This window comes from Rhamphochromis sp. 'chilingali' (assembly GCF_963969265.1).
Source record: "Rhamphochromis sp. 'chilingali' genome assembly, chromosome: 11".
In the NCBI taxonomy this organism is placed as follows: Eukaryota; Metazoa; Chordata; class Actinopteri; order Cichliformes; family Cichlidae; genus Rhamphochromis; species Rhamphochromis sp. 'chilingali'.
The window spans coordinates 37,415,088-37,442,539 of record NC_137938.1 but is presented as its reverse complement, the minus strand read 5'-3'; the positions used below and the strand labels follow the sequence as shown (position 1 = coordinate 37,442,539).

At 42.5% G+C, this 27,452-nt stretch overlaps 3 protein-coding genes and 1 long non-coding RNA gene across 5 annotated transcripts in view; all 4 read left to right on the top strand.

Annotated features, from left to right (window-relative positions):
• Positions 1-8: 8 nt before the first annotated feature.
• Positions 9-10,558, top strand: LOC308406068 (uncharacterized protein; the record flags this gene model as incomplete). Its single annotated transcript, XM_080896870.1, has 4 exons — positions 9-836; positions 1,836-1,921; positions 9,819-10,193; positions 10,350-10,558. The coding sequence occupies exons 1-4, from the start codon at positions 589-591 to the stop codon at positions 10,556-10,558; spliced, it is 918 nt and encodes a 305-aa protein (XP_080752996.1). The 5' UTR covers positions 9-588.
• Positions 10,559-10,806: 248 nt separating this feature from the next.
• LOC308405262 lies at positions 10,807-13,576 on the top strand. Its single transcript, XR_013973296.1, has 4 exons — positions 10,807-10,899; positions 11,509-11,563; positions 11,740-11,873; positions 12,098-13,576. It is a non-coding gene; the product is annotated as an uncharacterized lncRNA (long non-coding RNA).
• Positions 13,577-14,782: 1,206 nt separating this feature from the next.
• On the top strand, positions 14,783-23,416 carry LOC308405288 (uncharacterized protein). The gene is made up of 6 exons (XM_080895810.1): positions 14,783-15,044; positions 16,239-16,613; positions 16,701-16,964; positions 18,779-18,863; positions 19,963-20,000; positions 20,257-23,416. Exons 1-6 carry the CDS (start codon positions 14,993-14,995, stop codon positions 20,262-20,264), a joined length of 822 nt encoding a protein of 273 aa, XP_080751936.1. The 5' UTR covers positions 14,783-14,992; the 3' UTR covers positions 20,265-23,416.
• A 213-nt stretch (positions 23,417-23,629) lies between these two features.
• Positions 23,630-27,452, top strand: part of mtx1a (metaxin 1a) — a 14,772-nt gene continuing 10,949 nt past the window's right edge. For both annotated transcript variants that reach the window (XM_080895803.1, XM_080895802.1), the window contains exon 1: positions 23,630-23,773. In XM_080895803.1, the coding sequence (XP_080751929.1) occupies positions 23,693-23,773 (81 nt within the window). In that variant the 5' untranslated portion in view covers positions 23,630-23,692. The remainder of the gene's footprint in view (positions 23,774-27,452) is intronic.

Below are 27,452 nucleotides of genomic sequence, written 5' to 3'. Positions count from 1 at the left end.
TTCTGTACTCTATACTGTACTCTACTTTGTACTCTACTCTGTACTCTGTACTCTGTACTCTGTACTCTATACACTGTATTCTGCACTGTACTCTGCACTCTTGTTCACATTCTCGCTCAGAGGGAGAAGGATAAATACTGAAAAGCTTCCCTGAGCAGCACTTTTGTTCTTGTTGCATCATTTCGTAAATATGGAATTTTTTAGCAGGAAACATCCGTGCCGATGAAACTGCACCAGCAGGATGCAGCTCAGAAAAAACGGTTTCTTTTTTTAATTTCTCACCTTGAGGACGTGGGCTGATTCGAGCGTGAAAGGCTGTTTTCAGAGGAAGTACCAAAAAAAGAAACGTTTCTGGGCAATTTTGGAGAAGCAGGTCAGCGAGAAAGCAGTTCCTGTAAGATGACTTCACACAATCAAACCCACAAAATAAATAAGTGTATTCTTAGCATCGTTTAGATGTAACGATGAGGCACAACAATGATACAAATACAGGATATAAGAATTTAAGAATCTTGAGGCTTCTGGAGGAGTTTGTTGTCCTAATGATGAACAGGAAGAGCAAAAATGTGAATTTTGTGTTCACTAAAAATGAGCAAAATTCAGGATGCAGAACAACCCTGCAAAGAGTTAACTCCTGAAGAGCGTTCTGTGTTTTTATTTCTGTCTGCGGTCTTCAGCAACGCCCAACACGAAGGTGGCCAACGTGAAAGCAGCCGAGCTGTGGGGGACATCAGCATCTGGACATCATCTCCACCGTCCATGCCAAACAAACGACACAGGAGGACGGGGAGGATGGACAGATGTTTCAGCTGTGCAGATGGAAACTCCACATCTGTGTACGTTAACATTTTGTGCTTGTGTGTGTGTGATCTATTCTGACTGAGTGTTGAGTGGATGTCCTCTGATGCATTCATTTGCAGTTTTAGTCCCTTTTATAACTTTGTCCTTTCTTCTGTGGAGGAAGCTGACGTTGCTGTGGTCCGCTCTTCAGTAGCCAGTCGAAGCTGAAGCCACTTCTTAGTCACACTCACAGAAGCCGAAGTAAACGCAGCGACCACAGGAGAAGCTGCAGATCGAGCCGATCCGTTTGGCGCTTTGTTGAAGTTGCAGCTTTTTGTGACGTTAGTTTTAGCTGAACTACTGATAAACCTCAGAGAGCTGAACCGCAGATGCATCTGATGTGGACCATATCCATAACAAGGGGGATAGGTTCATAAATATAGCTTCATTTTTATGTTTCAGCCTCCATCCAGACTGAAATGCTGTTTCTCTGTCCTGAAAGTCATGTCTGGATTAACCCTCTGGGGTCCCACTGGGTTAAAACCCGTTCTTTGCCTCTTCCTGATCCCCTCTCCTCGTTATGCTGTCTGTCCTTTACTCTGCACTTGTGTCGGTCTGAAACCTTTTTAGATCTATATTTGCTCTGCAGAGCTCATGATTGTGAAAACTCTCTGTCCTCTGTTGCAATATCTCCTTGTGCTTCTGAAATAGAAAAGAGGAAGAAAAAACCTTGCAGAATTTTTCATTTTCAAAGCAGTGCTTCATTTATTTCCAGACTGACAACTCTCTTGTGTTTCTGTGATAAAAACAAACTTCATCTTGTTGAGAATCTTTCAGTCTGTTTGCAATAAACTGATTTTCTTTTCTCGTTTTTTCTTTTTCTTTGCACGAATGATTTCAGGCCTGATCGCATATAAAATGTGAAAGGAAGTAACTCCAAAAGGAGCGGGGCTGGTCAGACTAACAGAGCCAAGTCAGAGAGGAGAGTTCCTCAAAACAAAAACGAGACATCATCATTTCTCAGCTTCGCTCTCTGCCCTCTCCTCTGATTACAGACGAAACCCGGAGAAGCTCAACAGAAACCCGAACATGTCAGTTTGTGGTGAGATGATTCTGTGGAGCTTCGTGTTCCTGCTGGCAGGTAAAACTGAAAAGATGTTTTTATTCTTGTTAATGACGGATCTGTGAAGTTGTGCTTTCGCTCACTCACTGCTGCTCTGCCTGCAAACTGTTTCCAAATCTACAAACGTATTAAATCTGAGAAATGATTCGAATCACGTAGACTTAATAACGATGTGAAACAAGCTGATATTATCACACGGAGGGTTAACGATCGTTTCGAAGAGCTCAAAGCTGCTGGAGGGGAAAGGAGAAGGCTTTCTAAATGAGTTTTTATTCAAACTCGAGTATTTTATAACAGACGGATTATTTCTGTCTGTTAGTGACGGAAACTTTAAACCCACGTTTACTTTAACAGAGTACTTTTACTGCAGTATTATTGGAGCAGTCATATAAAAACTCGTCTGTTCTCATTACTTCTCTTTTCCTTCTTCCCTGTTGTGCTGTCAGTTGTGTAGATAAGCTCTGTAAATAAAAGCTTGTTGCTGTTGGTGCTCTGAAAGCTGGTGCAGCTCTTACACAGGTGAGCTGGGCCTGTTTAATGCCACTTTGCTGCCCGGTGCTTCACCTGTGTTTTCCGGACGACTGATAAATCACCGTTGATCAATAGTCATGCATATCAATGAGCATGAAACTGACCTCTCGGCCCATAGTTTGGTGCCAGTGTCAGTCATTATGTGTAAGGTTGGAAACCTGCAGTCAGCTGAGACTGAAGAAGTCACTTGGATGATGATGATGAAACGTTTCTCCCGCTGAAAACGTCCAGATGAACAGAATCCATGTTTTGGGATTTCCTTGCCTGGAATATTGAGCATGCATCAAGACCAGAGATGGGCAGTAACGCGTTACCTCGTAACGCGTTACCTCGTTACAAGGTAACGAGGTAACGCGTAAAGTAAAGTTACAGGTAACGAGTAAAGTAAGGGATTACTATTGCAAAAACGGTAATTAGATTACCGTTACTTTCCCGTAGGAACGCTGCGTTACTGCGTTACTAAAACCGTGATTTTTTGCGAGAATGTCTCACGACAGTGACGTAAGCGAGTGCGACGTTCGTGACAACAGCTGTGTGCAGATCAACAATGGATCACATATCGAGTGCAGAGAGAGTATGAGCGTGCAGCGTTTAAAGCGTGGAAGCACTGACCTTACTTTGAGTTTGATTCCATAAAAAGTGACAAAAACATTAGTGTCCGCTGTGCGTGGGAAGAAAACTTATTTTTACAGCGAAAAAAAACCCTAAACTTCCAACAAGCACCGAGTAGCTACGACGTAATGGGAAACTCACAGAGAAACTCGCGGATTCTTCCACTGACCGCTGCACACCTGCACCAGGGTAAACCTCCGCCTGCCCCACTCCTGCTTTACAGGTGAAAATAGAGCAACAGGACCGCTGAGTCTTTGACTTTATTTATTTTCTGCTGTGTTTTACGTGCATCTATTTGAAAGACTGAGTGTAAACACACAAAATATTTTATTTTATGAGCTGGAATGTGCAGAAAATAGGTTTAAATGTTAAACTAATTTCTTCCAGTCAGAGAATGTTGCATATAATTAAATGTTTGCTTGATGCATAAAGTTAAAAGATTAAAACTAATAAAACAAGTTTTAAAAAGAGACTTTTCCATCTGATTACATTTTGTATGATGGATTATGTAGAAAAAGTAGAATTGGGCTGAAAGATCTATCGCTTTATCACTGTCACGGCTGGCGGAGGGAGCTGTGTGGTGTGGAGGAAAAGGAGGACCCAAGATGCAGCAAACTGATGATACGCGTGACGTTTATTCACAGAGGTGGTGGTGGCAAAAACAATCAACGCAGCATGAGCAATTACAAACCTAAACTGGGAGAAACTAAAGACAAACCTGAGACCATACAAAAGGGGTGCGGGGCAGAGCGACGCAGAGACAGGAACGAAACACCATAGAACACAGAGGAATGCAGATTAAAGCAGAGACACACAGACGAATGCAGACAAGCCGACGAGGAGCACAGGCAGACACCAACTATAAATACACACACCAGGTAATGAGGAAATGGCACACAGGAGGGGACACAGCTGGAACTAATGGGCATAATGAGACACAGACCTACAAAGTAAAACAGGAAACACCCAGACTGTTTTACAGCACAACACGGGGACATGAACAGATCACCAAGGACAGACACAGGTAGGGCTGACAATACACCAAACTACAGGTTCAACTAGTGATGGGCAGATGAAGCTTCATGAAGCACTGAAGCTTTTCATCCAATTGGTTCACCCCAACGCGAAGCTTCTTGAAGCTTCATTTGCTCTAGCAGGACACCTACTGGACGTAAAAATAATAGCTGGCATGAATTTGAAGAGTGTGGCATTTTGCACACAGCCTGTAAATGTCAACAACAAAAGGAGTGTGTAAAACATGTATATTGTAGTGATGCAGTATACTGTGTATATTTATACTGGCAGTATGGGAAATGATTATTTGGAAATGCTTGAAATGGAAATGATCATTTACTGTGAGGTGAGGTGTGGTTGGGGTGTGGACAGTAGTTGTGCTTTTGTAACGTTGAGGTATGGACAGCTACACACTGAGGCCTCAGTCCTGCCCATATTTTATTCTGTAAAAACTAAATTTTCACTGCTTTTATAACCTTTAGTGGGGAGAACATAGCTGGGATTTAATGATTTAACAAATCTTTTAACTCCTTTGTCCTCCACAATGCTAAATGGCTGTGAGTCCTCAATCACCATGCTGACCAGGTCTTCATCTATTTGAGATTGTTCTCCTGAGGAAAGACAATAAAGACAAAGCACAGATATAAATATCACGCACGTAACTTATAACAGCTGTATAATATTGTTATATCATTTAGTAACATTACAGCATGAAAGGCAGCAGGCCCAGACAAGGTGTGTCCTAGGATGCTAAAGGCGTGTGCTGCTGAACTTGGGGAGCCGCTACAACGAGTCTTCAACCTCAGTCTGCGACTGGGGAGAGTGCCCGCCCTATGGAAGACATCCTGCATCGTCCCGGTCCCCAAAAGGAACCGGCCCAATGAGCTGAATGACTTCCGACCGGTGGCACTGACGTCACATCTTATGAAGACTCTAGAGCGGCTCTTCCTCAACTTCCTCCGACCACAGGTACAACATGCCCAGGACCCACTACAGTTTGCATACAAGGCGGGTGTCGGAGTGGAGGATGCCATCCTGTACCTCCTACACAGAGCCCACTCACACCTGGATGGGGGAAAAGGCACGGTCAGGATACTGTTTCTTGACTTTTCCAGTGCCTTTAATACCATCCGGCCCTGTATGCTTCAGGAAAAACTGAACAGGATGGAGGTGGACCCCTGCCTGGTGGCTTGGATCTCCGACTACCTCACCGACAGACCACAGTACGTCAGGCTGAAGGACATCACGTCTGACACTGTGGTCAGCAGCACAGGAGCACCACAGGGAACTGTGCTGTCCCCTCTTCACCCTGTACACCTCTGACTTCTGCTACAACTCTGAATTATGCCACATTCAGAAGTTTGCAGATGACACGGCCATCATGGGATGTATCTGGGATGATCAGGAAGAGGAGTACAGAAGTCTGGTGAGGAACTTGTCGCTTCGAGTCACACAAACCACCTGCAACTCAACACCTCAAAGACTAAGGAACTGGTTGTGGACTTCGGGAGGTCCAGAGAAGGTCCACTGCCGGTTCAGATAGAGGGGGAGGAAGTGGAGGTGGTCAACAAGTACAAGTACCTCGGGCTGTGGGTGGACAACAAACTGGACTGGTCATGCAACACAGAGCACCTGTATAAAAAAGCCCAAAGCCGACTGTACTTCCTCAGGAGGCTGAGGTCTTTTAACATCTGCAGGAAGCTCCTGAGGATGTTTTACCAGTCGGTGGTTGCTGGAGTACTTTTCTATGCTGTGGTGTGCTGGGGGAGCAGCACAGCAAAGAGGGACTCATCCAGGCTGGAGAAACTGATCAGGAAGGCTAGCTCTGTGGTCGGCATGAAGCTGGACACTCTGGTGACAGTGGCAGAGAAAAGGACATTAAAGAAACTGATGGACATTATGAACAATGCTGGGCATCCTCTGCACACGGCCATTAACAACCAGAAGAGTCTGTTCAGTGACAGGTTGCTTCTCCCCAAGACAAGAACTAACAGACTTAAAAACTCCTTTGTCCCACACGCCATCAGACTGTTTAACTCCTCTCTGGAGGGGAGAGGGAGGGGAAACAGGAGGACAAAGGAGGGGGGAACAACTAAGCTGTAGTGCCTCTTCACCTCACTGTACAATACCTTTGTTAATAGTCAACGGTGCAATAGACTCCATACTTGAAATGTGCAATTCACTTGTATTTTTATTTTTTATTCCTATTTATTCTATTTATCCCCTTTGTATATTTTATTTATATTTGTCTCTGTATTTATATATGTGTGTGTGTGTGTGTGTGTGTGTGTGTGTGTGTGTGTGTGTGTGTATATATATATATATAACAATTCTGTAACTGTAACTTCGGTCGTTGCTGTGCTTTTTGGAAGTCGAATTTCCCAGAGGAACCCACCCGAGGGATTAATAAAGTTCTATCTTATCTTATCTTATTATCATTGCATTTGATGGCTCACCTGGTCTTGCTCCACAATCGGTGTTCCCCTTATTCTCATGCAAAGCTCTGTAGTGCCTAAGCATGGATGAGGTGTTGTTGTTATATCCCAGCTCCCTGGCACATAGCAAACACTTCACCTTGTACAAAAGTCAAGACAGCTCAACATAAATTGTATTGCACCATCAGTATCATGACAATACATCTTCTGTAGAAATTTACATACCTTGTTGGGAGGAATAGAATCAAAATGTTCCCACACGGGAGGACATCCTCCTCTTCTTAGCTGGCTCCATTCTCTCCTGACTTTCTCTCCTCACTCTCATAAACCTCCAAACGGTCTCCAAACTCTCTCTAACCGCAACTCTCCATCAAACACCCACATTTTGAATGAAGTCTGAGGGTTTATATCTGTCATAGCTCGCGGCAAAGTTCGAACCACTTCCTGAACCAGTCACGTGGTACAGCCGGGCAGCGAGGCTTCGGACGTCATCATTTTCAGCTCCTCCCATAAATGAAGCAAGCCTCGATACGCGCATCGCGGAAACGCCCCCTCCATTACTCGACACACGCTCCGAAGCCTCGATACAGAACGTCACATCACTAAGTTCAACCCTAAACTAATACAAATCAGAATAAACACAAAACGCTGGGTCAATGACCCAGGACCATGACAATCACCTCTTCAGGTTGTAAATCGTGTTTTTAAAAAGTAACTAAGTGATTAATTACTTTTGAAAATAAGCAATCAGTAAAGTAACGGGATTACTTTTTGGGGGAAGTAATCAGTAATTAGTTACTGATTACTTTTTTCAAGTAACTTGACCAACACTGATCAAGACTTTCCAGGATTTATTTGGAATAGCAGGGAGCACGGTCATAAAGAAACACAGAAAACACTGATTGTGATTTTCAGCTGATGTGCATCCCCACGCCCTCGTGCTGATGTGTTACATGAAGAGTTTAAATACAGGTGTGCACTGAAGTTTTATGAAACTGGGCATGAATCCTGGGCTGTTAATGGTTCCTTTGACACGTCCCCAGGCTGAAGGATTTTGCAGCAAACATGTTTAATAACTTCCAAAAACACAAACTGTGCACAGAAGTTGACCATAAGAGTGACCGCCATGTTGAAAGCTGGTAACCAGCCCCACAGCTAACTCGGCAGGTCGGTAAGTCGGGACCATCTCGGTTAAATAAACTTCTGCTTTCCTCCGCGTCGGGCTCAGTCCTGAGCTGCTTTAGCAGAGACTCTGCAGACTTCCTGTTTTTCTTACTTGCATCACTTCTTCTGCTGAATATACAGTAATATTACAGAGTAAGAGCACAGTTTTACTAGTACTGCTGTTGTGGAGATACAGAAATTCTTTTATTGCTGCCATATAATCTGCATCATTGTAACTGCATTAATAACATTCTTTACAGCATTATTTCATCTAATAATATTTCCCACAGTATTGATACTGCATTACAGTTGTTTATTGAAGATGTCCATTTGAGGATCCTTCCATTATGTTAACTTTTATTACAGGTACGGTTAGAAGTATTTTATACACATTGCCTATCTGTGCCTATTTTGAGTTGATGTTCGGTTCATTGAGGGTCTTAAGCTTCACTGGCGTGACTGTCCAGGTGATCCATGCTGAGGGAAACTAGAACATAGAAGGATAACTGCAATGCATGCTCACAGTACATATAATACATATAATCTAGGAATGTGTCCGGCCGGAGGCCTCAACTCATTTGGTGTCTTAATATATTTTATTCTACTTGGTAACAGACGATCAGAGTCAATAATTAGCCTCAGAGACCCTGAGGGCTTGAAGTTTATTACCTTGTATGGAAGGTGTTATAGAAAAGAGAAGTTCTATGTCTGTTATAGCTATTAAAGATGTACGATTAACTGTGACTAATGTCTGGAACCTATTTTAATCTGTCATTGATGCCATGGGGGGGCGTGTACCCCACTGCTTTATAAGTATCCACAACATGTATGTTGGTCAGGAGACATATGTTGATGTTTTCTCCGGGCTGTTAATAAACTCATCGTTTGATTGCACCTTTCTGGGGCTTCCATGGTTTGTGACACTGCTCTACATGGATTGATTTCGCGACACTGTCTTAAAATAACTTTTTTAATGATGTATAACCAGTGCTGATGCAGCACTACTGATGAATTTGACATTTTCCTGAAAGACTTTTTTGAATTAGTATATGAGTATTAAATAAAACATGTTTCTGCACTAAGGTGGTGTTAGTACAGTTCAATACACACGGTCTGAATGAACTGGTATTAAGAATTAAACAAATTGGACTCATGCTGCTTGTTTCCAGCTCGAAACTTTATCTTTAGACTCAACTATTCATTTATCTCATGTTGCCCTTTGCTGCAGCCACTCTGTTCATCCATGAAACAAGCTGGTTTAGCTTCTCCTTAGTCTGTGCTCTGGATGCACTGACAGACTGAGAAATCCTTCAGCATGGTGTACTGAGGTTAGCAGCAGCAGCATTATAGGCAGAGAGACAGAGGAGACAAGCAGGCAGAGACAAGAAAGATGAAGGAAGCCTTAAAAAGTCCAGACAGACACTTTAAAATGTGATTTAAGGAGTAAAAGTCTTTTTTTTTAAAAACAAACAAAAGAACTTAAAATATTTGCTGTGTTAAACTGTCGCCATCTTTGCTGTTGCAGAACGCTCTCACTCATTATTTTACTTTTACTTTGAATGTCGTATTTCTTTCTGAGGATGAGGGTGCAGCGTGGGCGGATGCTCTGCCGGTTTCCAAACATAGACCGCTGTTTGTTGGTTCAGGTTTGGTTTGGCTCAGGGAAACATTGTGGTGTGGTTTAAAACAGGATGAGGTTAGAGGAGCTTCCTGCTCATCATAAACAGCCAGATGAGGTTATCCAGCTGTGATCCTGCTATATTCTCAGCATATATTCCCCATCCTTGTTGCTGCTCTGTCTGTAGGGAATAAACATAATCCTTCAGTGTCCAGAGTTTTTGTAATTTAAAAAAAGAACTTAATCATCAACATAAGCAATAATGACCTATAGAAAGTTTGCAGCCGTTTGTTTATAGCAGGTCACTCTGTGTTTCAGAGTCTGCAGGGCTGCAGTGAACTGCTGCACGTAGCATCATATCACAGCATGAGTGACTGTTTGAAGGTTGAACTGCAGGGTCAGTGTGTAAAAACTGAATTTTGATGCAAACCAATCATAAAAAAGTTGTGTTGATAGTTTGTGTGCAACCATAACAACTACCCAGAATACCCTGCCATGATTCTTTGTTTAATCGGACCAGCTTTGTATATTTCACACACAGGTGCTGTGGCTCAAACTGTGGTCTATCCTTTCACGTCTACCTGTGCTGTCAGAGGGTCCACTGTCACCCTCCCCTGCACCTTCACACCTCGGAAGTCTTTCAGTGATGGTCAGAGAGAAGTTCCTCTAAAGATCGTCAGAGTCCGCTGGTGTAAGAACCATCCAGTCTGTCAGGACAGCACTCCATCTGTGTATGACAGTAACCCAGCAAACATCGATCCTCGTTATCAATATCTGGGAGACAAGAAGATAAACTGCACTTTACAGATCAGAGATGTTCAGCAGGGAGACAAAGGAAGCTTTCGCTTCAGGATGGAAGCTGATCATCCTGAAGGACATTTTACTAACCAGACAGGAGTGACTGTCACGGTTGTTGGTGAGAACAAAAAATCTTAATTCTGCAAATAATCATTCATCATTAAGAATTAATAAGTGTGAAGTAATATGAACACTTTGATTTTAGATTCGTCTAAAATGAGAATAATCAAAAAGTTGAGCAGAGGTGAAAACGTCACACTGCTCTGTGCTTCAGTCTGCACTTTCCACCAACTGGAGGTCACCTGGTTCAAAGATGGCCACGCCCTCTCAGACACTGGCCCCTCCCTCCGTCTCAGCCCTCTGACTGCAGAGGATTCTGGGAACTACACCTGTGCTCTGAATAACATCATGGAGACTCTCTCTGAGCCGCACAGCCTGCAGGTGGAGGCTGGAGGTTTGTTCAGTTTTCTGAAACAATTTTGAAGACGTCATCAAACTGCAAACACACAATGATGCTCAGCCTGACACCAAATCATCTCCAGATCAGCAGCAGAATAAAACTGGGACATTTGTATCTGGAAAAACTCCTTCATGCACACGCTGTTTTTATACTCAGCTAATGAAAGAACCACATGTAAAACACGTGAAGAGCTTTGTTCACTTTCATGAATCTGTAAATCCCAAATCGCAGCACCCAGTGATGTCACTCATGATCTGTTGTTTGTTCTAACAGCTGATGATGTCCTTCGTCTGGTACTTGGTGTGGTGTTTGGTCTCCTGCTGGCTGTGATCCTGCTCGTACTCTTCACCTTCATCATCAAAAGGTGCAGAAACAGAGTGTTTGAAGTATTTCATGTTTTTGTGGTTTTACTTTAGCAAAGAAGCAAATTATGTGAAGTTGGTGTGGATTTCAAACTTCATCCTCAGTAAACACGAAGCACACGTTCACCTTAAATATATAAAGGTTTATTTTTTTTAAATAATTAATAATAAAATAAAACGTGTTTGCTATATATTTATGTCAATCTGGAAAATATCATCTGATCAAATCCCTTTAAATAAATGAGAAAAATGCAGAAGCACAGCGTGATAACGTTTAGAAATTATTATGCTTCCTGATGTTAATATTTTCCTTTACATGAATGAAGACATTTCCACCACAGGCTCATGCAGGAAAGGTACAAACTGCAGCCCAAGAATGAAAGAGCTGATTAAGAGACAGTTGGCAAACGTTCTGTTAAATACTTAATAATCTGAGTAGTTTTTCATATTAATAAGAGACAATACAACCAATACAATATCAGCTGATCAAGTCTGACGTCACAGCATGTTTCCTAACTCCTAACCTACTAATGTGTGTGATTTATAATCACATTGTGTCTGTTTTCTACAGTCCTGTTGTGTGATTCTCATAAATACTGATACTGTTGCAGGAAGCTGGCAGCAGCAGAGGATCAGAGGGCTGTGGGAGGTGATCCAGAGCAGAAGGTGAGTGGGTGATGGGAGGACTTTACTATGAATGAATCTTATAGGATGTGACATTCTGTATAGGTTATTATTTTAGCAAGCTCGAGTTCAAAACATGTGCATTGATTGAAAGTGTGCTGCTTTGATTCTGGACCTTCAGTCGTCTGATCTCTTTGTTTCCCTGCTGTGGTTCTCAGCATCCTGATAGCATCTACAGCAACATCGTGAAGTCTGCACAAACTGAGGCGGCTCAGCAGCAGGAACCCGGCCGAGCCGCGGAGGACGTCAGCTATGCCTCCGTCCAGTTCAAACAGAAGAAACAGGGGGCCAGGTAGGACCCGGAAACGTTTAAACACTCACGTTTGTGTCGTCACACAAACAACAGACAGCTCAGATTTGTGGCTGTGACACTGAAGCCGCTGCGACAAACAGACAGCGATGAAAGATTAAACTTTATTTCGGCACAACGTATCACAATAACACCACAGAAGTGTCTGTCTATGCTGCATGCATGAGCTGTCATCAGATCATTTTCTTTTGATCTTTGCTTCGTAGGCGCCTGCAGGCGGCCAGCGATGACGTTGTCTATTCCTCAGTGTCCAGTCGAGGATGAATCGCAGCTCTCTCACTCCCTCCATCCACCAATCAGCTGCAGGAAGCTGTGAGCTGTGGCAGTTTGTGTAAATCTGTTTGATGAAGCTGCGGCTCGACTCTGACTTTATACAGAACTATTAAAAAACTTCAGAGAGATGAGTCGAAGGCGTATCTGCAGCTCTGTGGTGCTGCATGTGCTGTAAGGTGGAGGAAGTCATGAATGCAGCTCAGTCCAAACTGGAACGCTGTCCATATCGGGAATAACTCACAATCGAATTATTTGTTTCTGGGCCATGATCTGCTCCACACTCTCTCTGTTATTCCACTTCATTATTTTCTCAGTCATCTGGAAGCTGGTTTGAAACTCGAGTCTGAGTGAAGGACCCAGCACACTTCTTCTTACAGCGCTCATTAAACCAGGACGAGGAAAAATGCAACAATGCAGACTTTATACTCTTCAGAGTCTGAGCTGCTTTTCTCTGATCAGGTTGTTCTGAGAACAAAAGCTAAAACTTCACGTTGCTGAACCACAACCATCGTCGTGTCCTCCACATGCTGCCTGATCTGAGCCGAGCGATCTGCACACAATTCACTTTTATTTCACGTTGAGGGTCAGAAAGCTTCATTGGTTCCAGGCCTGTATCACTGCCACTCAATTCATTTGATCCTTCATTGTCTCTGTGACTGTCACTCATCTAAAACATTAACCATCACCTGGTTAGTGGTCACACGTCTGCAAAACCTCAATAAGAGGTGAGAAAATGAGCCGAACCTTCACTTAATCTGTGACCTCGTTAAATGTTTCCCAGTGAGTTGAAGGCTCATCTGCAGTTTGAAGCTTTGCTGAATGAAACATGAAGTTCATTTTCCAAGTGCTGATGATGGAGGAGAGTTTGCTTTGTGGGGTTCATTTCCATACTTCTTCTGCTTTACTCGAGCGCTTTAAGCACTTTACACAACACGCCTGATTCACCCTTTCATGAAAGCACTTTGTCTGCATTCACACACATTCAGCCGTCCACGCAGACGCCACATATGCAGAAAAGGAAATGAATAACCGGCTTGTCTTTACCCTGTCATGGCTGCCACAGCTGCACGAGTCCACTTTTTTATACCAGCACTGGCTCAGTGAGATTAGCAACACATTAAGACTTCCTCAGATGTTTTGCAGCTTGATTGCAGAACTTCAGAGGAGGAAGTAGTTCTCCTGTTATTTTCAGGTATCATTTAGTCTATTTTTAATTGATCCAAAAGCTGTACGAGCCTGCGGTGGTCTCGGTTTCACTGTTAGAGCCGCCTCGCTCGATCTCGAGTCAAAATACCAAAACAGAGTCTTAAAAACATGAACCTGCGGCGTCACGATGGGCCTTTGGACATCTTCTATGTACAGTCTGTGTTTCAGTGTCACGACTTCTGTTTTAGTCCAAAATGTTTTGTTTGTTATGAACACATAACTTTATTAAAAATAACTTTCATTTTTCTTCTATGTTAATTGCAATAAAAATAATGATTTTTTTTTAAAATTCGTCTGTTTTTTGTTGTTTGTTGTAAAAAAGTTTTTATGAAAAATTTTAAGATTTTCTTTAAATTTCTCGAGAGTTCCTGTTTCCTCTTGATAAACAAACAAGAGAAAACATCGACTATATTAATGTTTTAATCTGCTCTGACGTCTGTTTAATCATCCCTCACAAATGCCTTTAGTGTAGGACAAAGTTGTGAAACATTAGATGATGGCACAAGCTTCTGAGGATGAGCAGACAGGACGTGATGTCAGACTCTGCCTGCAGGGACGGAAACGTATTTGAGACTAAACCTGTCGTAAAAACAACAAAACATGAACAGAATGATTAGAATGTTGTCATAACAAAAACGTGTAAAACTAAAATCTCGACAGTTTTTAATTCGACAAACAGGAAGCTGAATTTACATTTTTATATCTATATTTGAGCAGCACGTCAGAAATTAATCAATCATAAAGTTTAACCACTAAAACTATCGAAATTTGAAAATTCATGCATGACAACAATAATCAGATTTTAGCTTTAAAATGTAATTTTCATTTAAGAGCTTCTAAATGCTGTTAAATTAACCTTTACAGAAATATAAAAAGAAAAAACTAAAGAAGTGAAATAAAATCATGACGGAGACGCTGAAAATAAACCTGAAGAAGTAACCGCGATGACTTCATCCATCACATCTGTGTGTTCAAACACAAAAAAGCTCCTGTGTACAGGATCCTCGGTGCAGGTTAGATGAGAGAAAATCTACTGATCATAACAATCTTTATTTGTTTTGATGCAGCCAATGCAAAAAAATAAAGAGATAAAAATAATATGTCATGTATTCACGTTAACGCATTTCACTGGATAAACGTGTTAATTACCATCGTCAGTCGTCAGCTCTGACGATTGGTGCTGACACATGAAACCAACATCTGGAGCTTCTGCACATCAGACTGGGACACTTCCTAGATTGTTAGCGATGAACTACTGAAACAATCTTCTTTCTTTGTGTCCACACTTGTTTTCAATGTTCAGCAGAGATTTCATGCAAATGATGAAACAGAGAACTTTGAATAAAACAAGAAACAAAGATTTTTACACAACGTTCTTGTTCTCTTTGTTGCATGTTGCAAATCTAATGAACATGAAACCCTCCTCCTGCAGCTCAGAGTGCTTTGGTCTCTGAGTTTCTGCAAACTGTTTCTATTTTTTAAATGAATCACGTGGTTTCAGGAAGTGACCATAAAAGAAACGACAGATTCACAAAGACAACTCTTCAGCCTCATTTCATCATCCAGCTCTTTACTCTCTGCTCGCTCCTCTGACTGCAGCAGAGCCTCAGCAGAAACTAAGGATGGCAGTTTGGGACAAACAGCTTCTGTGGAGCTTCATGTTCCTGCTGGCAGGTAAGACTGAAGTCTTATTTTGATCCTGTTTTAGTGACGATCAGTGGAAACAGGGTTCAGAGTTTTCCTTTGACTCGCTCGCTGCTGCTCTGCATCCAAATCCTGTTTAAAGGCACAAAAGCAGAAACCACATGTCAGAGATGTGAGTGTGAATGTAGAAGATCAATAAGTGATCGAGCAGCTGGATGTGATCATTGTAGCCACCTTAAAGCTGCTGAGGGGAAATCAAAAGGAGAAGTTATTTTACGTTACTTTGTTTTCACACAAACATTTTGTAGCAGACTCATTATTTCTGACTGACGTCACATTTACTTGATAGAAAAACTTTACAGTTAATATTGTGCAGTCATTGATTTCATTATTGGCACTTATTTATTTTTTTATTTGCTCATGGATCTTCTCGTACCTCCTTCCTGAGATCGGTGCTGCTCGGCGCTGGGAACCTGGTGAACAGTCAGGCAGTTATTTGAGGAAGTTGTTGGGACACTCGAGTTCCTTCATTCTTCTTTTTTCCGGCCAACGTTTTCCTGCTTATCAGATGTGTTTCTGTCTTCATCTCTACAGTTTGTCTTATTTACTTATTTTGCATCGTATCAAAAACTCTTGTTAGAAAGTAGAGGAACTACCGTTGTTTGTGTGCTGGTGTCTAAAACTGGTTTTATGGAGTTTAAATTGTGGGTATTTTTGTTTTTCGAAACACCCTGTTTCAGTTTAATCAGTGTTTTCAATAAATTGCATGTTCAAAAAATGTTTTGTTTCACTCTCATTTCTCCTTGTTTCATGTTGAAGCTCGACCTGGAACCTTGTTAAGATCCAACCATGCAAAACATGATTTTTTGCCATTTTTCAAGTGATCTTAACCCTCTGATCTGGACTGCACGAAGCCTTTAATATCACAGTCGCCCTCTAGTGGCTTGCTGCAGTACAGGTGATGAGAAAATATAAAATACACAATTAGTAACCGCTAACTCATCAGTACCTGACTTTGTTCCTGTCAGTATAACAGCAGACACTACAGTATGGAAGCCCGTAGTGTCAAAAACCAGAAATTTTGAGAAAAGTAACTCGAAATTTGGAGTTATGTTCATAAAAAAAAGTTGTGTTGATAGTTTGTGTGCAACCATAACAACTACCCAGAATACCCTGCCATGATTCTTTGTTTAATCTGACCAGCTTTGTATATTTCACACACAGGTGCTGTGGCTCAAACTGTGGTCTATCCTTTCACGTCTACCTGTGCTGTCAGAGGGTCCACTGTCACCCTCCCCTGCACCTTCACACCTCTGAAGTCTTTCAGTGATGGTCAGAGAGAAGTTCCTCTAAAGATCGTCAGAGTCCGCTGGTGTAAGAACCATGTACTCTGTCAGGACAGCATGCCATCTGTGTATGACAGTAACCCAGCAAACATCGATCCTCGTTATCAATATCTGGGAGACAAGAAGACAAACTGCACTTTACAGATCAGAGATGTTCAGCAGGGAGACAACGCAAGCTTTCGCTTCAGGATGGAAGCTGATCATCCTGAAGGACATTTTACTAACCAGACAGGAGTGACTGTCACGGTTGTTGGTGAGAACAAAAAATCTTAATTCTGCAAATAATCATTCATCATTAAGAATTAATAAGTGTGAAGTAATATGAACACTTTGATTTTAGATTCGTCTAAAATGAGAATAATCAGCTCCAGTGATGATAAAAAGTTGAGCAGAGGTGAAAACGTCACACTGCTCTGTGCTTCAGTCTGCACTTTCCACCAACTGGAGGTCACCTGGTTCAAAGATGGCCACGCCCTCTCAGACACTGGCCCCTCCCTCCGTCTCAGCCCTCTGACTGCAGAGGATTCTGGGAACTACACCTGTGCTCTGAAGAAGAACATGAAGACTCTCTCTGAGCCGTACAGCCTGCAGGTGGAGGCTGGAGGTTTGTTCAGTTTTCTGAAACTTTTTTTAAATTTTAAGACGTCATCAAACTGAGAACACAAACTCTACAGAGATGTGGGAGCGATCTCCGGCCACAATTTCAAACTGAAAAAAGAAGCTTTGAAAAGTTAGAAGATGCTTAAAATTAAGTTGTTAAATGAAACAAAGACTGGTAAAGTGTTTTGATAGGATGAACCTCAAATTTGATTCTTTTAGGTTTCAAGTAACTTTAAATGATAAACTTTGCCTTTAGTAAACGATGTTCTAAAAAATGATTACACACATTGGGAAATTATTTAAATACTGACACTTCTTCCACAGAGTCGCCTCACAGCTGTGACTTTATGAGCTACGTGGTGTTTGGCAGGAAGGAACCTCAAATAATAATAATAATAATAATAATAATAATAATAATAATAATCATTTTTGCAAACATTCAAGTTTTGTTTTAACATATCAAAGGATTTTATGAGCCTCCAAAACTTATTGTGACTTTTGCAAACCCTTAAAAAAATAAAATCACCTTTTCCCCCAAACACAGACGTTCAGACACAAAAAGTGAAACATCTGAAGAACTCAAATGACTTGAATACAAATGAAAATGTATTTGTTGAGTCCTGCCGTGGTTTGTATGTTTCAGCAATGTTAGCCTGTTTTAAACATCACAGGTGGACTCACCTGTGCATCCTCTGTCCTCAGATGATCTAATGAGATCTGCAGCAGAATTAAAAAGCATGGCTACTGGATGGACTCAAGCACAGACAGAGTTCTTTGCACACAAACGAAGGCAGTTTATTTACAATATGGAACACCTCAGAGGGGCCGATGGTGCGATATGGCAGCCTGGCTTCTGTCAGTCTGCCCCAGGGCAGCTGTGGCTACAACTGTAGCTGCCTCCACCAGTGTGTGAATGCGAGAGTGAATGAATAGTGGTATTGTAAAGCGCTTTGGGTGCCTTGATTTGGGTGCTATATAAATCCAATCCATTATTATTATTATTATTATTATTATACAGTGAGTTGGGAGGGGCTCCAGGGAGAAGGGGGTAATCCACACACACTCACTCCTCTTCAGCCGCAATCGCTCCAAAACTCCACTCACACCGCCACACACACGATAGGTCTGTAATCTGGTCCAGGAGGGGGATATCTACATACAGGAAACAGTAGTTAGTACCACAGGTAAATACACACAGGGACTTCTTTAAAGAAGCTGAGAGAACGAACTCAGGAGACTCTGCGTTCCAGCGGAGAGCTGCTCTGTGCAACTGCCTTCAATAGTAGCTGGGGAATCAGCCAGAACAGCAGCAGGTGGTGACAATCACACAGGTGCGTGGGCCAAGAGCAAGAGCCTGTAACAAGCTCCGCCCAGGCAGAGAGGAGTGAGGGAGAGGGAAAGAAAGAAAAGAAAACCTCTAACCAGAGAGACACGGGGACCATGTCCCCTCTATTTATGTCCGAGTGGATGAATTCTTTTATCACTAGTTTTTCTATTTAGTCAATAAAGTTACAACATGTGAGTAAAACGTTTTTCTTTTTTCTTTTTTTTAGCAAAACACCACCTCGACAGCACCCAGTGACATTCTGTGAAAACTAAAGTTAGTAGAAACATGATCGGACGCTCAGGTCACTTCACTGACAGCACAAACTCATCACTCAGGATAAATTACATGCAGGATGAAAACTGACTTAAACATATATAAATACATAAAAACAGGTTGTTTCAAAGCTATATTTCTATCAGAGCTTTCTCACTTCCAACCCGTAACATACCGACAGTTTGTGCTGATTTCTACATATGTTTCTGTTTTCACAGCTGGTGGAAACCTTCCTCCGATACCTGGTGTGGTGTTTGTTGTCCTGCTGGTTGTGATCGCGCTCGTGCTCTTCATCGTCGAAAGGTACAAATCAGTCTGAGTTCCTCTTCAGCAGCAGCTGAAGGTGGCTGTGCTGAACCTGAGTTATATTACGTTTTAGTGATTTTACTTGTGTTCATGTAAAGTACACGTATGTAACATTACATCACCTGTGTGATTAACAGTATAACAGTAAAGCTTTCTCTGCCAACAAAGAGCTGAAGAGACGGACAGCTGAGCTTTGGTTCAGCAGCCTGTGTAAGTGTTAGCATCAAGCCCACAGCACAGGTGGAGGTCTGATGTCAGGAAACAGAAATGATCTGAAGTACAAATGTGAAATCAGCCTCCGTCTCTCACGCCTCGTGTATATATGTGCGTTGACTCGTCTGCCCTGAACCTCCCACAGCTCCCTCACCTAAACAGAGCATTTCCTGCTGTTTCTTACATGATAAAACACATGTGGGGGAAATATCTCAATTCCATCGTCACACCTGTGAAAACAATTTTACATCAAATCATTTTTCATACTCAGATCTCACAAATACACAGTAACACCCAACACGCTTCACTTTCTCAGTTTGTGGGTTTGTTTAACTGATTCTTACTGTTTATTCTTTTAAACACATAATGACTTTGTTAAATACGTTCACAGCATCCATCCATTCGCATATCCTGTTCAGGGTCGCGGGGGGCGCTGGAGCCTATCCCAGCTGTCATAGGGCAAGAGGCGGGGTACACCCTGGACAGGTCGCCAGTCTGTCGCAGGGCCAACACACAGGGACAGACAACCATTCACATTCACACCTAGTGGCAATTTGGATTGTCAAATCAACCTATCCCCACAAGCTGCATGTCTTTGGACGGTGGGAGGAAGCCGGAGTACCCGGAGGGAACCCACGCAAACACGGGGAGAACATGCAAACTCCACACAGAAAGACCCCGGCCTGATGGTGGAATTGAACTCAGAACCTTCTTGCTGTGCGGCAACAGTGCTAACCACCGTGCCACCGTGCTGCCTCGTTCACAGCATATTATGAATAATTATAATCTTAACCCTAACTTGCATGTTCTCCTTTTTTATCCACATGTTTGTTTTCTTTGTAGTTTTTGATATTTGATTGTAAAATCAGTCATATTGTTACAGGAGGCTGAGAGCAGCAGAGGGTCAGAGAGCTGCTGAAGGTGAGTTACTGATGGGAGGAACTGTTTAACACACTTTACCCCTTTTATTGAGGATAATGGGATGGATTAAGATATATTTATAATGTGATGACTTGTTAAGAATAATAAGCAGATGATGCAGTAGGCTAAGTGGGGTGAGATGACGTCTAATGGGAGAAAGAAGAAGAGATCAGTGATTCGTTTACGGAGCAAACTAACAGCCATCTTCCTGTGTTTCTGTCCTCTTCACTGTTTTCACATCTGTCTGTGGTTTCAGCTTCCTAATAACGTCTACAGCAGCGTTCAAGAACAACATGACCAACAGGAAACTACAGTCGGCTACACCTGTGTCCAGCTCACACAGGAGAAATAGAATAGAATAGAATAGAATAGAATAGGTCTTTATTGTCATTGTACATGTACAATGAAACGATATGTGGCTGAGTGTGCAAGAGTAAAAAATAAATATCTAAATAGTAAAGACAGCAGGAATTGGGGGTCTTTCCCCGTCTCCCTTGCTATCTCTTACAGTGGAAAAAGAGACAAAAGACTCCCCCCCCCCCCCCCCCCCCCCACTCCTTTGTGTGTGGATGCTTCTCTCCAACTTCCTGAGATACCATCTGTCAACAGTAAGTGTGAGAGACATGCTAAGGCTACGTCCACACGAGCCCGGATAAATTTGAAAACGTCGTTTTAGTCTGAAAACGCTCTGCGTCCACACCATCGTTTTCAGCCGTTTCCACAGAGTTAGCACAGAGGCTACGTCCACACGTACGCGGGTATTTTTGAAAATGCAGATTTTTCTACGCGTTTGCACCTTTCGTCCACGTGTAAACAGCTTTTTCGGCCAATGAAAACGGAGATTTTTAAAAACGCAGTTTTTGTGTTTACGTGTGGACGAGGAAAACGGAGAAAAAGCAGCGTCAAAGGTGTGCGCCACGTTATTGTTTCGGTGAAATGAATTTCTACAATGATGGACTTAGACAAAATACTGTTGCTGTTCATTTTACTCTCTGCATTGTTTAAATGCTTACAAACACACACAGTTACTGTCGCTCTACACAGAGGACTCAGTCCTGCTTTTATGCGCCATCTTTAGAGAAAAAGAAGAAGAAAAAAGGAATAAACAGCAAACAGAGGAGATGTTTACAGTCTAGAGGAATATAGACATAAATAAGAGAAAGGCAGCCAATGGAGACACACGTGTTTGAGAGCAGTGCAAAGACAGGGCTGAGTATAGAGTCTGGGAGTGTCCTGTGACCATGGCTCAGATTGGTGAGGTGGGTGGGCAGGATGGGGTGTGGGGGGAAGGAGCTGTTAGTGAGTCTGGAGGTGTCAAACAGTTGGTGGGCGGGGTTTGAGGGTTCAGCTGTGATGGCCCTGGTTTACCTGAGACAGGAGGATCTGACGATGACCTCTGGGGGGACAAAGATGATTGGACAGATTGAGGCCAGTTGGTGAGGAAGTGTCTGATCCAGGAGCTGGGGGGTCTAAAGGCGTTCCAGTTTGGTGGTGAGGCTGTCTGAGACGATGGCGTTGAACGCTGAGCCGTAGTCACCTCTCACAGAGACCAGAGGAGGAGCTGCAGGAAGCTCCAGTCTGACTTTCATAACGCAGCTCGTTGATCATTGTGGCTGAACTACTGAAAGCATTTACAAAACTAAAGATTTGCCTCCAAATAAAAGAAAATATCTTTGTGGACTCTCTCAGCACAGATCGTGTTTATATTAACGTGAATAATTCAGACATGATCATGTTAGAAATATTAACTGGTTAGAAAGCCTGAGTGTGTTTTTGTGGCCTCACACTCTTTATAAGGGAAATAAGTATTGCATTATTTGTCATTAGTTACTTTGTTGCTGTGTTAAATGTGGTGTTGTGTAATGAAATGAATGAATAATTCCGTTATGGGTTCCTATCTCGAGTTAAGAAACATCCATATCTACCACCTGACTTCTCATTTTAATCTGCTCCGAGTTCTGATTGAGGAAGATTTAGTTGTGCAACATTTGAGCTTTAGAGTGGAAGCTGCTGAAAACCAACAACGCCACAGTTTCCCCACTCGAGACGCAGCAGAGGACGTTTCCTTCATCCTGTTGTTTCACACAGCACACGATGAAAGACGGCAGCTCGTGTTTACAGTGAGAGACTGATTGTTGAACTGTCGATCGGTAAAAAATCAAACGCATGAACACGTCTACTTTCATTTCTACATCGTAAAATTAATCCAAAATAAAATAAGATGGGATTGTGTCACTAAATTAATGAAATAAAGATTAAAATAAGGGCCAGGGTTGCCAAGGCTGTATCACTTTGACTCATCACTGCTTTAAATAAAGGTTGGTTCTACACTGGATCAGTTGAAAGGTCACTCTGCTCTCCCGTGATTGGCTGGTTTCTGTCCGGTAACTGTTGATGCTCTGGACTTTCTTAAAGGTGGTTCAGGAGTGAAACAGCTGAGTTGTGGACTCTGTCTGAGTGTCCTGCTTCATGTTTTCTAAGAATAAATAAATAACTGTATTTATCTGACCTCCTGCTGTGAACGCCTGCTGAGTTTTCCAGGGTGCTAACATGACCTCACCCGCACTCTAAAATTTCTCCTGCACTGAGGCAGCTCTGCATAGCTGGAGTTGAATTTGGTGACCGCAGGTTTACAAACAAAGTGATCAGGAATATTTTGATAAACGAAATTTGCCCTAATCCGGTTAAAAGAAATTATATCCTTAAAGAATTTGAGACCATGGAGGTTAAGGCGATAAGAAAAAAGTATATTTCACTTCCTCTTTCCCCTAAAGTAAAAGAGGTTCACTTTAAAATCATTAATGAGATTTATCCAACCAATGAATTCTTAAGACGGAAATTTAATTTAGATGTGAACGCATGCACATTTTGTGAAAATGATATTGAAAGTCTGGATCACTTGTTTTTCAACTGTGAATCAGTGCACTCCTTCTGGACTGACATGTGGAGCTGGCTACAGTCCAGGAGAATTCAGTTACCACATTTGACGGTGACAGTAATAAAATTTGGAATACTTGCTGAGAATGCAGATTTTGACCTGTTGATTAGGACGTTTTTGTTAATGGGAAAATTTTTATTCACAAATGCAGATACTTTAAAGCTAAACCATGTATAAACAGATGGCTGAATGACTTTAGACTCTGGGCTAAATCGCTGAAACTTGTGAATAACAAGAAAGCCCATAAACTTGTTGTTTTATTTAAAGAGTTTAACCTATGTTAAAAAAAAAAAACTCCCTATTTTATAATCACGACTGCCCTTTTTTTGCACGTTAGTTTTTGCCTTTGGTTCGAATCCTTCAATGACTGTTCTTTCTTTTTGTGCTAACTCTTTTAACTTTGTGCTTATTGTTGTTGTTTTTGGGGTTTTTTTTGTTCGTTTTGTTTGTTTGTTTGTTTGTTTTGCTATAATGCTCAACCGAGGATGTAACATAATCGGATTAATGATGGTGCCTTGTATGTTATACTGTTGTTTGTAAATAAAGTTTAATTTAAAAAAAACAAAAAAAAACATGACCTCACCCTGAGTTTTGCTAGTGGTGCTGATGATAAGTACTTGTTCTTCTCTACGGATTACTTCTCTGGATCGAAAAATAAAACATTTTATTAATCCTTTTACTTTGAAATGCGTTTTTACAAAAGACTTCATTTGATAGCTACTTCCGGTGTGAGAGGTCACCATCCGGGGTGAAGATGGCGGCGCCCGATGAGTTGTTTTGCTGGGAAGGAGACTGGGGTTTGCCGTCGGTCAGTACCGACTGCCTGGTGGTTCTGGTGAGTGTCCGCTAACACCGGGCCCGGTCCCGGCTCTGTGCACGGGCGCGTTCACGCTCAGGGGCGTGGGCCGACTCTGTGCTAACGGCTGCTAATGCTAACGCCTCAGTAAGCGTGCGTTAGCGAGGTTTCATCATAAAACTGCCGGCTGCACGGAGCGTGATCGATTACTCACGTAAACGGTAAAGTGATGACTCCACAACCAGACTGCAATAAACCGACTTTAGGCGGAAACGGAGTTTTTCTTTCATTTGTTCTCAAAATAAGTAAGCTTGATGTCCATGTGGCTCAGCTGGAGGTGAAACGGGAAGTTTTCTGACCGATCAGCGGTAACATAATAACAATATTCAACAATGATTGGCATGGTTCCTCTCGGCTCCTGTAGAGGTGGACGGATCGATCCAAGTATCGATAGTGTCGATACTAAAGCTGGTATTGGTATCGGCTCGATAGTAGTGCGATAGGATCGATACTTTGTTTCTATCTGCTAAGTTTAATGTAAGTAGATCTCATAAATCATAGCACACTGCTCTCTTGTACATCATCTGCGTTCATGAGTTAAAAGTATTGGTATCAGCAGTACTGGCTCTTTATCTACTCGGCATCTACATTTGCAGTATCACACAGCACTAGCTCGCCGTGGAGCTTTGGAAGGTGGAAATGCTCCACGTTCAGTCTGGAGCTGATCTGATTAAAACATGAATTTCATGTTTCATGAAGCAGTGCTTCTGGTTGATGTGCAGGAAAGTCTGACTCCATGGAGGACTTTGGATTTTGTGTGTTGGGTCTTTTCCTTCTGTGGTGTTTTGAATGACAGCAGGGTCTGTTTTTGTTGTGTGACAGTGAGTTTTAGAGCGCAGTGATGAGCAGAAAAAACGGCCGATCGTTCTATCGTTCCGTTTGGAGTTGTGCCTGTGTGCTGACTGAAGCCAGATCTCTGGCTCGCATCCTCATGAAGAAGGATGATGGTGGAAACCGGCTCTTTCAGTGCCGGCTGTAGTGACTCCAGCTCACCTGTAGGAAGTGAAGTACAGCTCAGATGAAAAAAGCTTCTGATGATTAATACAGTAAAAATCTTTCTCATTCATACCCTCAAAATTAGATTATGATGTTTCATTTGCAGTAATTATATTTCTGATGCTATGGACAAAAATGATGTTTATTCATATGTGGGTCACATCACCAGCTCCTCATTTCTCACAGTTGCTCCCTTTTTTGATGCTAAATCACCATCAGAGGCCGACGTGGCTTTTGTCCCAGGATCGTCTCGCTGTTGCGTGTCCTAGAGAACTTGAGCACAAGGCGTTGCTACAGCAGTAACAGATATTTTGATATCACATAAAAATTAATTGTGGACGATCTGACATGACACAGCTGTACAAGTCCCTAAATGTTCTATTTCTTCAGTCAGCAGAGCAGTGTTGTTACAGGCCTAACAGGACCTGCTGTGATTTTGCTCCAGTGGGCATGTCTCACCCTCTTGCTTTGGTCCTGAGCCCAGAGAGAGAGGGCAGAGCTGCAGTGCTGCGTGCCATGGTTCCTGCAGTGTGACTGTTTACTCGTCCTCAGTGGACGGGAGGAAGAACTGCCTGTTATTTTAAGCTTTCTACTGTTATCTAATCTATTTTTTATTACACACTGTATTCAGAGTCCAGATGTAATAATCCATCCATCTGTTTTCTTTGCCTTTAATTAATAATATAATATTAATAAATTAATTCTAAATCTGTCTCTTACCAAATAGTCATTGACCTGTAGTTCCTTATATGACCACCAGATGGCACCAGAGGTTCTTTTACACGTTCGTCAGACATCAGCCTCAGTTTCAGTTTTACATCAGTCTAGTGGTTCAAATGTGTTTTTAAAAGTGCTTTAAGTCGCTGTGTGTATTAAGCTGCACTTTGTGCTGCTGGTGTAAGGGCGAGCACAGCTGGTGATGTAACGGGGAAGCATTGGCTGTTTCATGACTGTGTCCCTGAAAAGTTTTATCTTCTGAATTGAGAAACACCCAAACGTCTCCATAATTCCATCTGGACATGCCTCAGTGCCTCACAAAGGAGGCGCTCAGGAGGAGTCCTGGTCAGAAGCTGGAACCGTCCCCCTCTGAGCTCCTCCCACCTGACCAGCTCCTTACCCTGTGTCCTGATGGTGCAGGCATTCACCAGCAGACGCAAACAGTCACACTGCTGAGCGAAAAACTAAACTTATGGACAGTGCAAAAATGTCTTCTTGCCTTTTTGTAGACATATTTTCTTTTCTTATGTTTTATAATCAGCAGCAGCAGCCCTGTGTGCGCAGCCCTGTGTGTGCAGCAGTGTGTGCGCAGCAGTGTGCTGCTGCTAATGCACTTGCACTTGTCTTAATTTTAAACAGCAGAACTGCGTCATCCACAAAGGCAAAGAAACGAGTCTGTTCTGTAGGAGCAGAGCTGTGACTTTCTACCGTCCTATAAAAGCAGCTTCCCTCATCATTCATTCAGTTCATGCTTAAAAACGGGGACTTGTCCTTTAAGTGGAGGCATTAGGTGTAGTTAAAGACTCGCGACCACCCAGAATGCTTTGTGGCTGCAGAGTTTCCATTACTGCCGTGGTCCAGAGACTCTGGTGACAGTGTGGGTACGATGATCCCCGCCTGCAGACCGCGCTGAGGGCCTCAGAGCTCTGCTGAGTGATTAAAGCTGATTGAAACATGTTTGTGTTGGACTGAAATCACACAGCAGAGCAGCAGTGCATGCTGGGTAACGACGGGCTCCTCAGCAGCGGTTGGAAAACACTAATGTGTCACTGCTGCTGTTTTTCCAAACCACCGGAGAAATGTGAATCCACCACTGCACTTTACACTCAATCAGAGCTTTCTTGGTTTTCTTATTGTGGTCTCAGCAGATAGGAGGCGGAGCTTCAGCCGTCCACACAGGTGAAGTGAAAGACTTTCAGCACTTCATCGTGACAAATGATGTCTTCCTGTTGTGTGTTTTCTTTTAAGCGTCTCTCAGTCCGAGTTGTTATCTCAGCGTCCAGCTGTGACCCCGGCGCTCGCAGCCTGTTCTTAACCGAGGTCACGAACAGGCTGCATTTATTCAGATTAAACACATTTATCACCATGAGGATTATATTTTTTATTTGTGATGTCGTTTTGCTCACATTCAGCTTCTATCATTTGTGAGATGCAGTGTTAGGAAGCGTTTGGTTTTACTGGGAGTCATGAGGACTCTTTCCCTTTGTTTCTGCATGTAACTGTTTAGCAGAGGAGTGGACGACACTCTTCTGTTTTCAGCACATCCAGCGCGTCCATCGCGCCTGGAGAGTGACTGTGCAGCCCGTGTTACTGAGATCAGCTCACGCTCTGCCACAGCTGCGTGGAACAAACAGCTCCACTTTCATCGTCCTCTGACTTCACTGCTGCACATTTATGGGGAAATTCTTCCTCATTTTTTCTGGTTGTAAAAGCAGAACGAGGCTCTCGACTCTGAGCGAAGCTTTTATTCTTTCTTTCCAGAAGAATTGAGTCACCTCCAGCTTTTACTGTAAGAGCAGTCGGTCCCAATCCCCCGCTGCTCATTACTAATTATCCTCTGACCGTTACAGTAGTTTTTTTTAAATTGCAGGCAATTGACAAAAGACAGAGAACATAAAAAACCATTGTGTGATGTTACATTTTGGTTATTTTCAATCATAACTGC